Source organism: Chelonia mydas, chromosome 18 (genome assembly GCF_015237465.2).
Source record: "Chelonia mydas isolate rCheMyd1 chromosome 18, rCheMyd1.pri.v2, whole genome shotgun sequence".
In the NCBI taxonomy this organism is placed as follows: domain Eukaryota; kingdom Metazoa; phylum Chordata; order Testudines; family Cheloniidae; genus Chelonia; species Chelonia mydas.
In genome coordinates, this window is record NC_051258.2 from 10,931,863 (window position 1) to 10,945,349 (window position 13,487).

The window sequence follows — 13,487 nt, forward strand, 5'->3', positions numbered from 1 at the left end:
TGGAGGAGTGAATTTCCTAGTGGGTGCACCTGATGTGCATCCCCAATGCACCTGGATAGATTTCCTGGGCACACAGAGCCTGACGCCTCTGGATGCATGAGAAAAGCAGGATCTCTGGATGGATGTGGTAGACCTGAGCATAAAATGGCTATTAGCCAGGATGGGCAGGGACGGTGTCCCTAGCCTCTGTTTGCCAGAAGCTGGGAATGAGCGACAGGGGAATGGATCACTTGATGATGACCTGTTCTGTTCATTTCCTCTGGGCACCTGGCACTGGCCACTGTCGGAAGACAGGACACTGGGCTAGATGGACCTTTGGTCTGATCCAATATGACGTTCTTATGAAAATGGTGAAGGGTTGATACTAACCCACAGCAATTATCTGTCCGAGTCCTCCGGATATGGATGAAACTATAGTACAGTTGCAGAGAGAGATCTGGGGTGGGGGTAGCAAGGGTAGAGATAAGTTTGGGATTCCCAGCTGAGGGAGAGAAGGGGTTTTAACCAGAAGTCCATGAGATCCTTTATTCCCATCACAACAATATGAAGAGAGATTACAGGTCAATAAGAGACCATCAAGTTGGATTTAAGTATATTTTGTTCGCGATAAGGTGAGTGAGGTCATATCTTTTATTGAACCATCTTCTGTTGGTGAAGGAGACAAGCTTCCAAGCTCCACAGAGCCCTTCTGGGCTATTTGTTAGTCATTTAGGTACCACAGTGTTGAGCATGACCCAGATGGATGGACAGACAGATGGACAGAGCTATAAAGGAATTTGAATGATGCAGAAGCATAGTTTTTAAACTCAGTTATTTAGCCAGCATAGTTGGGGCCCTAATTACACTCCTGCTTTTCATGTTCTGTGGAGTCAGATGTAAACAGTTTAGGAAAGTATGCAGTCCCCCAGGGAATATGCTAAAGCCGGCAAGTCGCCAGTCATGTGACAGCGTGCAGAGCACCAGAACAGCCCGCTTTGCTAGGGAGCCAGGAGCTCAGGCTTTCCTAGAAAATGGGAATCAGAAGGCAGATGAGAAGGGATGCAAATGTGGAATACCAGGCAGGGGGCTGGAAAAGAGACATTAAATTCCAGCCCCTGCTGCGAGAGCTGAAGATGTAAATTAACTGAATAAGATGGAATAATTTATAGGAGCCCACTGCTGGGCAGCTATTCCAGCCTGAACACTCTCCAAGGACCGAGGATCTCAAACCAAACAAAGCAGGAATTCATTTTCACGCCACCTTCCAAAGACAGTCAGCAAACTGTTTACACTCATCTTATGTGACTTCCAGAGTTTTCCTGCACCAGATGGGAGAGTGCGAGAGGCTCCAGCAGATGGCTGAGGAAGAGGTGTCATATTTCGGAGATAGAAAAAGACCTCACTGTGCAGCATATAAATTAATTAGAGCGAGAAAAAGCCAGTGCAGAGCCTCAGTCCTCCCCACACAGACTCTGGGCCGAATTCCTCAATAAAGATTCCCCTTAATTAATGATCTGGTGGGGAGGAACAACTTTGAGAGACACTAGCTAGGCTTCACTTCTGTGCCAAGAGGCCTCTAGCTACAGAGAGATCTTTCCACCCACGAGGCATTCTTTCAGTCCAGTCTCGGAAGTCTAAGGCTGAACTATGCAGCCTCCACCTACCTTCCCCTTTTACCCTTTTCTTCCTCAAAGTTACTGCTGCAAGTGAATATTCACTTCCTAAGCCGCAGTAATTACCCTTTTGCTCTATAACCGGCAAAGCCCTTTGCTGGGTTCCCCAAATGCTCTTCTCTTTCTCCACATCACCATTTCAAATCCTGGCTCCCTTCTCCAGACATAAATCACCCCGGGCCAGATCCCCAGCTGGAAATCATTGGAACGGTGCCAGTTTACACCAGCATTCAAAAGCCTTGTGAGCAGGGTAACATATGTTTGGCATTTTGTGGAAGCATTTCAAAGCAGATGTACTCTTTCACATCTTCTGTCCCACCTTACTTCTTGTAAACAGAAACACTGACTCCTTTCTGCCAAGCAGGGTCATCCAGACTCAGTGACACTGAAGGCCACTCGGACAACCAGAAACCTGGAAGTTACAGTTAATTGTATAAACACAGAGTACAGGAGCAGCATGGATCAGTGGATCAAGCATTGGACTTAGATTCAGGAGACCTGGATTCTGCCTCCCACTGACCTGCTCTGTGACATTAGCAAATCACTTCACGCTCTGGGCCTCCATTTTCCCATCTGTACAATGGGTACATGATGCTTACCAACCTTTCTAAAGCACCTGGAGCACTGTGGTGAAAAGAGTTATGGAAGGCAAAGTATCGTTACAGAGACATAACTTTTAGATCAATAATAAATGCAAACAGCAATACTATCAGGGTGGACTTCAATGTTTCTCCACATAAATAGTTAGAATCTGCTTGCTGGAGGAGTTCAGCAGCAGTAAACGTAGACTGTGGCTACACTACACAGCTTTTAGCGACACAGCCGAGCCGCTACAGCCGTGCCGCGAAAAGCTGCGTAGCGTAGCCGCTGTTTGTCGGCAGGAGAGAGTTCCACAAAAAATTTCCACCTCCCACAATCAGCAGTGGCTTTGTCATCACGAGAGCGTTCCTGCCAACAAAGTTCACACCGGTGCTTTTTGCCTGCAAAACTTTTGTCATTCGGGGGAGTGGGGACGGGGGGGGGGGGGGGGGGGGGGGGTTTAACACCCCTGAACAACAAAAGTTTTGCCGACGACGTGCCAGTGTAGACATACCCTTAGAGACGATCATCTTTTTCCTGAACTCATAGGGAGAGCACAGATGCAGTTGCATATTAAGACGCCCAGGGCTGCCTTTAGCCCTAAGCTGCGCTTTGGAAAGCATGACTGTAAAGACTGCTAGTAAAATAAAGCTTAAGAAAATACGACTCACCCAGGAGACAATTAGTAAAATCAATGCCCGATTCGACATCTGAGAATTGAATTGCCAAATTAAGTTTACTTGAAGCACACTTTCTCTTTTAATAGTAAGTCAAACACAGCACAAGTAGTACCTAGACTTGCAAAAAGATGGGTCTCCAGGCGCTTTACAGAAGAGGCTCGGTAGTAGTATCCCCATATTACAATTGTTGAAGCTGAAGTGCAGATTTTTCTTAAGGCCCTGCAGCAAGTCAATGGCCGAAAGGGAAAAGCACTCATTCCAAGCCCCTTGCCCTATGCAATACACCACACCGATTCCTGCATAGGGCCAAATTTCTGTTCGTGGTGAGCCCTGGACTCCTGTTAATAAAATCAGTGAGAATCTGGGGTGCACAAGGAGTGCAGGAAGCATGACCCAAGCTTTGCACAGAGTTGCTATTCTTACACTCCTCTAAGGATTCGCCTACACACCAACCCTGTGGTGCTTTAAGTACTGGTGCCTTATGCTGGGACTGGTAAAGCAGTACACCGCCCTGGGGGACACAGTTATACAAGTAAAAAGATGCTTATAGCAATATAAGTTATTCCCGCCAATTTGGGGAATAAACTATACCGGTACCAGGCACCTTATTACTAGTACAATTAGATCCACACTAGGGGACTGTTTTTGTTTAAAAAAAATCACTGTCCTACCTGAAATTGTTAAATCAGTACAAAATCTGTAAACAGAGCAGGCCTAACCTCTTGTAATAGGTTCACACTTTCAGCTCCTATCGCTGCCTGTGACAGCCCACAGTTTAGCTTCCTTAGTTAGAGATTTCAGAGTGGTTGCCGTGTTAGTCTGTATCAGCAAAAACAACAAGGAGCCCTTGTGGCACCTTAGAGACTAACAAATTTGTTTGGGCATAAGCTTTCGTGGGCTAAAACCCACTTCATCAGATGCATGGAGTGGAAATCTGATGAAGGGGGTTTTAGCCCACGAAAGCTTATGCCCAAATAAATTTGTTAGTCTCCACAAGGACTCCTCGTTGTTCTTTGTGAGAGAGGGTAGGGAACGTGAGATACAACCTTTCCCTGCGAGGCTCCCAGTTCAAATCCAGCCTGTTAGCAGTGATCCAAAGACATCACCATTTGGTAGCTGCCCTCAGCTAAAGGCAGTCAGACAGATGTCCACATCATAACAAAGTCCACCAGCAGTATCGGCAGCTCTGTGGCAATCTCAGTAGAGAAGCCAAGGACTGAGTGAGGCTGGAGACTGAACTACCCCTTCAGCCCCTACAAATGATCTGATCCTCCAGATCAGGGTCTGGGGACATGGACAGGATGGTGAAGGGGAAGCTTACTGTGCAGCTCTCTGTGCTAACACTCTTCTGCGTCTCAGGCCACTGGTCTCTAGAGATGGCATTCTTGCCCTTCACCGGAACTAAATTCACACAAAGATCTAGAAAGGTAAATAGGGAACTTCCTGCTAAACCCCCTCAGTGCTTGATCCTTTGTTAATTTTAGCTTGTGCCCTCTTGTTTAGAGCTGGTCTGGTATTTTTTGCCAAAACTTATCCCCCCCGGGCCGAATGGCCATTTGTCAAAAGCAAACTGTTCACACAAAGGGTTGGTCTTGACAAACCTCCCAATTCCAAACATTTGGGGAAAGTAAACATTTGGAAGTTGTCAAAACATCACATTTTGACATTTTCAAAATAGAAGCTTTCAATCTGGAGGGTCAAAATGACTATTTGCTTTGAATTTTAGAAAATTTCCACAAAAAAGGGTTACAACAAAAAAAGGTTTAAATGAAAAAAAAAACACATTTTGAATTTATCTAAATAGAATGTTTCTATCAACCTGAATGGATTTTTTTTTCCAGGTTCTTGATTTGTGAAAATTTTCAAGATTTTGACTTTTCATCCTGATTCAGGATGGGGAAATGTGTGGAATCTTGAAAATTCCCTACTCCTGATTTTCAACTTGTACCATTATTTACAACTTAAATCACGTTGCCTCTTAATTGCCACTTCTTTAATGAAAATAAATGTAATGAGCCAAATTGCTCTTCAGAGTTGTAATGCGTGAAACTCTATATCATGCTTGTAGTCATCTGCAGTAGCTATTCCAATTCTTCTGCATTTAGCAAAATACTTTAGAGGTTCCCTCACCACCTGTCAAGGTTCCTCCCCCACTCTGAACTCTAGGGTACAGATGTGGGGACCTGCATGAAAAAAACCTCCTAAGCTTATCTTTACCAGCTTAGGTCAAAACTTCCCCAAGGTACAAAATATTCCACCCTTTGTCCTTGGATTGGCCGCTACCACCACCAAACAAATACTGGTTACTGGGGAAGAGCTGTTTGGACACGTCTTTCCCCCCAAAATACTTCCCAAAACCTTGCACCCCACTTCCTGGACAAGGTTTGGTAAAAAGCCTCACCAATTTGCCTAGGTGACTACAGACCCAGACCCTTGGATCTTAAGAACAATGAACAATCCTCCCAACACTTGCACCCCCCCTTTCCAGGGAAATGTTGGATAAAAGCCTCACCAATTTGCATAGGTGACCACAGACCCAAACCCTTGGATCTGAGAACAATGAAAAAGCATTCAGTTTTCTTACAAGAAGACTTTTAATAGAAATAGAAGTAAATAGAAAAAAAAAAATCCCCCCTGTAAAATCAGGATGGTAAATACTTTACAGGGTAATTAGATTCAAAACATAGAGAACCCCTCTAGGCAAAACCTTAAGTTACAAAAAAGATACACAGACAGAAATAGTTATTCTATTCAGCACAATTCTTTTCTCAGCCATTTAAAGAAATCATAATCTAACACGTACCTAGCTAGATTACTTACTAAAAGTTCTAAGGCTTCATTCCTGGTCTATCCCCGGCAAAGACAAAATATAGACAGACACACATACCCTTTGTTTCTCTCCCTCCTCCCAGCTTTTGAAATTATCTTGTCTCCTCATTGGTCATTTGGTCAGGTGCCAGCGAGGTTACCTTTAGCTTCTTAACCCTTTACAGGTGAGAGGAGATTTCCTCTGGCCAGGAGGGATTTTACAGGGGTTTACCCTTCCCTTTATATTTATGACACGCCCCCCAAATCTCAGCTAGGATGAAACACTGGCTGGGATTTCTTCCTGGAGCTCTAGGAAAAACAGAGTTAATAAGACACATGCATCTCTAAATATACTACCAAGTACATAAAGACTAACAATATTTTCTACATCTCAAGGACGATTTTAACCAGTTGATTCTGGGAAACTTTCACGGGAGAGTGCATCAGCCACTTTGTTAGAAGCTCCTGAGATGTGTTGGATGTCAAAATCAAAATCTTGGAGAGCTAAACTCCACCGAAGAAGTTTTTTGCTATTTTCTTTGACCGTGTGAAGCCACTTCAGTGCAGCATGGTCGGTTTGCAGGTGGAAACGCCGTCCCCAAACATATGGGCGTAGCTTTTCCAGAGCGTAGACAATGGCGTAACATTCTTTTTCAGTGACTGACCAGTGGCTTTCCCTCTCAGACAGTTTTTTGCTGAGAAACACTACAGGGTGGAATTCTTGATCAGGTCCTTTCTGCATTAAAACTGCTCCCACACCACGCTCGGACGCATCTGTGGTTACTAGGAACGGTTTGTCAAAGTCTGGGGCCCTTAGTACAGGGTCAGACATGAGTGTTGCTTTAAGCTTGTTAAAGGCCTTCTGACACTTTTCGGTCCACTGAACCGCATTTGGCTGTTTCTTTTTGGTTAGGTCTGTCAGTGGGGCGGCGATTTGGCTGTAGTGCGGTACAAATCGTCTGTAATAACCGGCCAAGCCTAAGAAGGATTGAACCTGTTTCTTTGACTTTGGGACAGGCCACTTTTGGATAGCATCCACTTTGGCCTGTAGGGGGCTGATAGTTCCTTGACCCACCTGGTGTCCAAGGTAAGTCACTCTGTTTAGGCCTATTTGACACTTCTTAGCCTTAACAGTTAGTCCTGCCTCCCTTATGCGCTCAAGGACTTTTTGTAGATGTTCCAGGTGGTCTGCCCAGGAATCCGAAAATATGGCCACATCGTCAAGGTAGGCGACTGCATATTCTCCTAATCCTGCTAGGAGACCATCTACAAGTCTTTGGAAGGTGGCGGGTGCATTTCGCAGCCCGAAAGGGAGTACATTAAATTCATACAGCCCGAGATGTGTGGTGAAGGCTGACCTTTCCTTGGCAGATTCATCTAGCGGTACCTGCCAGTACCCCTTGGTTAAGTCCAAGGTAGAGATGAACTGGGCCCGTCCCAGTTTCTCTAATAGTTCATCTGTGCGTGGCATTGGATAGTTGTCTGGGCGAGTTACAGCATTTAGCTTACGGTAGTCCACGCAAAAACGTATTTCCCCATCTGGTTTGGGAACTAGAACCACTGGAGATGCCCATGCACTTTCAGAGGGGCGGATTACACCCATCTGTAACATATCCCGGATCTCCCGTTCTATAGCAGTTTTAGCTTGAGGAGACACCCGGTAAGGTTGGACTCTAATTGGGCGAGCATTACCTGTGTCAATGGAGTGGTATGCCCGTTCAGTCAGTCCTGGGGTGGCTGAGAACGTTGGCGCGTAGCTAGTGCACAGCTCCTGGATCTGCTGTCGCTGCATACGCCCAAGGGTCATGGAGAGGTTCACCTCTTCCACACCACCAGCACATTTCCCTTCGTAGTAGACACCTTCAGGCCACTCAGCGTCGTCTCCTCCCTGGGCTGTAAACTGACAAACCTTTAATTCTCTGGAATAAAAGGGCTTTAGAGAATTAATATGGTACACCTTAGGCTTTCGGTTGGAGGTGGGGAATGCTATGAGATAATTAACAGCTCCCAGGCGCTCCTGGACCGTGAATGGCCCTTCCCACGATGCTTCCATTTTATGGGCCTGGAGCGCCTTTAAGACCATGACCTGGTCCCCTACTTTGAAGGAACGCTCTCTGGCATGTTTATCATACCAGGCTTTTTGCTCTTTTTGAGCATCCTGTAAGTTTTCTTTAGCAAGGGCTAAAGAGGTTCGGAGGGTGTTTTGTAGGTTGGTTACAAAGTCCAGAATGTTAGTTCCTGGAGAAGGTGTAAATCCCTCCCATTGCTGCTTCACCAACTGCAATGGCCCCTTAACCTCACGGCCATATACAAGTTCAAATGGGGAAAACCCTAAACTGGGGTGTGGTACAGCTCTGTAGGCAAAGAGCAACTGCTGCAACACTAGGTCCCAATCATTGGAGTGCTCATTTACGAATTTACGTATCATGGCCCCCAAAGTTCCATTAAACTTCTCCACCATGCCATTTGTTTGATGGTGGTAAGGAGTGGCAACCAAGTGATTTACCCCATGAGCTTCCCAAAGGTTTTTCATAGTTCCTGCCAGGAAATTAGTCCCTGCATCTGTGAGGATGTCGGAGGGCCAACCTACCCTGGCAAAAATGTCTGCTAGTGCCTGGCACACACTTTTAGCCCTGGTGTTGCTTAGAGCTACTGCTTCCGGCCATCGGGTGGCAAAATCCATGAAAGTCAGTATGTACTGCTTTCCTCTGGGTGTCTTTTTCGGAAAAGGACCCAGAATATCCACAGCTACTCGCTGAAATGGAACTTCAATGATGGGGAGTGGCTGGAGAGGGGCTTTGACCTGGTCTTGGGGCTTTCCCACTCTTTGGCACACCTCACAAGACTGGACATAGGTAGAAACATCCTTGCCCATTCCCTCCCAGTGGAATGACCCCCCCAAACGGTCTTTGGTCCTGTTCACCCCAGCATGGCCACTAGGATGATCGTGGGCTAAGCTCAAGAGCTTGGCCCGGTATTTAGTTGGAACTACCAACTGTCTCTGAGGATGCCAGTCTTCCTGGTGTCCACCAGAAAGAGTTTCCTTGTATAAAAGTCCTCTTTCTACAACAAACCTGGATCGATTAGAAGAGCTGAGAGGCGGTGGGTTGCTCCGTGCCGCCGTCCAAGCTCTCTGGAGGCTTTCATCTGCTTCCTGTTCGGTCTGGAACTGTTCCCTTGATGCTGGAGACATCAGTTCCTTATTGGATTGTGGACCTAGGCTTGGTCCCTCTGGAAGCGATATAGGGGATGGGGCTGTTTCTGTTGACTGTGAACCGCTCTCCGCTGGTGAACTATGTTGGGATTCAGGCTCCGGCTGAGCCTCTTGTGTCGGGTTATCGGCTGCTGTCGGTTCAGGGTCGGTGGGGCCCTCTGGTGTTGAGGTTGCAAGTACTGGATTCAGTGCTGGCAATGGGTCTGGTGTTGGTTGTTCGGCTGGTTCCGGTTCTGGGACTGGTTCCGTCTGGGTCTCTGGGACTGGATCCACTACTGCTGTTGCAGACATTGGTCTGGGGTCCGGATCCATCACCTCTGACCGGGTCCTGATAGAAGTTTCCGGAACAGAGCTAGGCCTCACGGCTTGGTTAGCCTGGCTGCGGGTGACCGTTCCCACCCTCTTGGCCTGCTTCACATGATTGGCCAAGTCTTCCCCCAACAGCATGGGGATGGGATAATCATCATAGACTGCAAAAGTCCACGTTCCGGACCAGCCCTTGTACTGGACAGGCAACTTGGCTGTAGGCAAATCGAAAGAGTTGGACTTGAAGGGTTGAATCGTCACTTGGATCTCTGGGTTGATTAAATTGGGGTCCACTAAGGAAGCATGGATAGCTGACACTTGTGCTCCGGTGTCCCTCCACGCGGTGACCTTCTTCCCGCCCACACTCACAGTTTCCCTCCGCTCCAAGGGTATCTGGGAGGTATCTGGGCCTGTGGACCTCTGGTGCGATTCCGGTGCAATGAACTGTAATCTGTTGGGGTTCTTGGGGCAGTTGGCCTTTACATGCCCCAGCTCGTTACATTTAAAACATCGTCCAGCTGACTGGTCACTGGGGCGAGGAGGGTTGCTGGAGAACGGGGTGGAGGGACGATAAGGGGTCTGGAGGGTTCTTTGGGAGGTAGGTGGGGCTTTGGGCGGCCCCCGGTAATAGGGTGTGGTCTGGGGTTGTCCCTTCTGGTCTCCGCTCCAACTGCGACCAGTTTTCTTCTTCTCTGCCACCTCCACCCATCTGGCTCCAATCTCTCCTGCCTCGATTACAGTTTTGGGCTTCCCATCTAGGATGTACCTTTCTATTTCTTCAGGAACACCCTCTAAGAATTGTTCCATTTGCATTAGGAAGGGCAAATTTACTGGAGATTCAACACTTGCTCCGGATATCCAGGCATCCCAATGTTTCACAATGTGGTAGGCATGTCGGGTAAATGACACGTCTGGTTTCCACCTTAGGGCTCTGAACCTCCGACGAGACTGCTCGGGTGTTATCCCCATTCTGACTCTCGCCTTGGATTTAAACAGTTCATACTTGTTCATGTGTTCTTTAGGCATTTCAGCCGCCACCTCAGCTAAGGGTCCACTGAGCTGCGGCCTCAGCTCTACCATGTATTGGTCAGTAGAGATGTTGTACCCAAGGCAGGCCCTTTCGAAGTTTTCTAAGAAGGCCTCAGTATCATCACCTGCCTTGTAGGTGGGGAACTTTCTGGGATGGGAAGTGGTACCTGGAGAAGGATTGCTAGGGTTTGTTGGTATATTCTGCTGAGCCTTTATCTTCTCCACCTCCTCCACATGCTTCCTCTCTTTTTCCTTCTCCTCCTCCACATGCTTCCTCTCTTTTTCCTTCTCCTCCTCCACATGCTTCCTCTCTTGTTCCTTCTCCTCCTTCTTCAGCCGCATGAGTTCTATCTGTCTTTCATGTTCCCTTTGTCTTTCCTCAGCCTGAAATCTGGCTAATTCCAGCTGTAGTCGAGCTGCAGATTTTGTCATTCTAACCTCTCTGTTTTTAACTAACTTTACACCCGAGGTTTAGAAATAAACAAACAAAACTTGGCTGTAAAATTTTGCTGTGCTGGAATAGAATACCTATTCTCTGATAGTGATTGTCAGCCTACAGAAAAAGACAATTCCCTTGTCTCTGCTCTGGGCCCAAATCAAAGCAAAAACTTCCAACTATTTGGAAACCTGTTTACCCAGCCCAAAGAAAAAACAAGTTTCCTTTTTAAACTTGTGCTCCTTGTAAAAAATCAAAATCCAAAAAAAAAAAAAAACCCTGCCACTTTTGTCTCCAGGCAAATGGGTAGAACACCCCCCCTTCTATTTACTTTTAGGAAAAAAAAAAAACTCTGGGTTGGAAGACTGTGAATTTCCCTGCAGGAGTTAAGTACCCTGCCTCCAGGCAAAGAAAACCTGCAATTCACAAAGATAATCTCCTTTTGTCTCTGCTTGGCCACAAAGCAGAGAAAAAACAAGCTGCTTTCAGTTTCAGCTGCTTCTGGACTTCCTTTCCAAAGGAAAGACAATTTCCTTTTTAAAATCTGTATTTCTAGTTCAAAAAATCTCAACTGGATCTCAAAATGATTTCAGGTTAATCCCACCACTCTGCCACCATGTCAAGGTTCCTCCCCCACTCTGAACTCTAGGGTACAGATGTGGGGACCTGCATGAAAAAAACCTCCTAAGCTTATCTTTACCAGCTTAGGTCAAAACTTCCCCAAGGTACAAAATATTCCACCCTTTGTCCTTGGATTGGCCGCTACCACCACCAAACAAATACTGGTTACTGGGGAAGAGCTGTTTGGACACGTCTTTCCCCCCAAAATACTTCCCAAAACCTTGCACCCCACTTCCTGGACAAGGTTTGGTAAAAAGCCTCACCAATTTGCCTAGGTGACTACAGACCCAGACCCTTGGATCTTAAGAACAATGAACAATCCTCCCAACACTTGCACCCCCCCTTTCCAGGGAAATGTTGGATAAAAAGCCTCACCAATTTGCATAGGTGACCACAGACCCAAACCCTTGGATCTGAGAACAATGAAAAAGCATTCAGTTTTCTTACAAGAAGACTTTTAATAGAAATAGAAGTAAATAGAAAAAAAAAAATCCCCCCTGTAAAATCAGGATGGTAAATACTTTACAGGGTAATTAGATTCAAAACATAGAGAACCCCTCTAGGCAAAACCTTAAGTTACAAAAAAGATACACAGACAGAAATAGTTATTCTATTCAGCACAATTCTTTTCTCAGCCATTTAAAGAAATCATAATCTAACACGTACCTAGCTAGATTACTTACTAAAAGTTCTAAGGCTTCATTCCTGGTCTATCCCCGGCAAAGACAAAATATAGACAGACACACATACCCTTTGTTTCTCTCCCTCCTCCCAGCTTTTGAAATTATCTTGTCTCCTCATTGGTCATTTTGGTCAGGTGCCAGCGAGGTTACCTTTAGCTTCTTAACCCTTTACAGGTGAGAGGAGATTTCCTCTGGCCAGGAGGGATTTTACAGGGGTTTACCCTTCCCTTTATATTTATGACACCACCTGTTTGTATAGGGATAAAATGATGGTATCTTCTGATTGTTCCAGACCTCAGATAATCACACAGGCATCCCAGGGCTCCAACCCTCCATTTACCAATCCCTGTCTGGCTGTCTAGGTGCACCATAGAAGTGTAACAGGCACTGACCACAGGTTGTGTGATGCAACAGGGCCCAAGGGCTGAGCCTGGGGCACTTACCTCAGGCTGGGTGGTACCTGAAGCTCATGTTACTCACTCTGTGCTGTGAGCACTGACTCCAGGCTGGCGGCGCCCGGGTCCCCCCGGGCAGGGGACGCTGGCCCCCCGCTGGCGGCGCCCGGGGCCCCCCGGGCAGGGGACGCTGGCCCCCCGCTGGCGGCGCCCGGGGCCCCCCGGGCAGGGGACGCTGGCCCCCCGCTGGCGGCGCCCGGGACAGGAGCTCAGGGCCCCCCTCTTACCCTCCTGCTTGGAACCGCGGCTCCCCTCCGCGATCAGCAGCGTGAGGACCAGCCCGGGCAGCAGGAGCAGCTGGGGCAGCATCGGGGCGACTTGTAGCGGATCCTGGGCTCCCCGAGTCCGGTTCCGGCTCCAGCCGCGGCGCTGCCTGCAGACCGGACCCAGCCCTGTGCACCGGGGAGCGGGACAAAGCGGGCACCCACCGCGGCCGAGTCCCGGCGCTGCGAGGCTCTCGCTGCCACGCACTAAACACGCCCCTCCGCGGGGCTCCTCCCTGCCGCCCGGGCTCAGCCCCTTCCCTCCCGCCCGGGTCGCTGGAGCCGCCTGGGGCAAGGGCCCAGCACACCGAAAGCTGGGGAGTCTGCCCGCCCCACTGCTTCCCCCCCACCACTAACCCAGTCCCCAGCCTGGGGCACCTGGGGCAGACAGGGTTCCTGCTCCGGGCTGCCGTCACCCCATCCCCACCGCCCCATTTCAGGGGGGCTTTATGGACACACCTCGTTACGTATTGCGGGCGATTTGGGCGTGACAAATGCTACACAGAGAGACCATCTCTAGTACTCCTTAGAAATGAACTAATGTGGCCAAGTTCAGCTCCCAGCTTTCCCAAAGGGTGTGTGTTGTGGGGGGGGGGGGGTGCAGGTGGATTGAAGTAGTAATAACAAACACCAGATAACATGGTTTCCATCATCAGCACCCCGCCTGTTCCAGACTCCCCGTGTGTATCAGGACCCAAGGGATGGATTTGTAATGAAGGAGCTGAGGGAAGTGGAGCATTTAATCGTGGTCAGAGATGAGC

The 13,487-nt window shown here is 48.0% G+C and overlaps 1 protein-coding gene across 1 annotated transcript in view; it reads right to left on the reverse strand.

Moving 5' to 3' along the window:
- Nucleotides 1-13,150, reverse strand: part of PLOD1 (procollagen-lysine,2-oxoglutarate 5-dioxygenase 1) — a 31,684-nt gene extending 18,534 nt beyond the window's left edge. Inside the window, exon 1 of the mRNA XM_037881269.2 lies at nucleotides 12,691-13,150. Within this exon, the coding sequence (XP_037737197.1) occupies nucleotides 12,691-12,772 (82 nt within the window). The 5' untranslated portion in view covers nucleotides 12,773-13,150. The remainder of the gene's footprint in view (nucleotides 1-12,690) is intronic.
- Nucleotides 13,151-13,487: the final 337 nt, after the last annotated feature.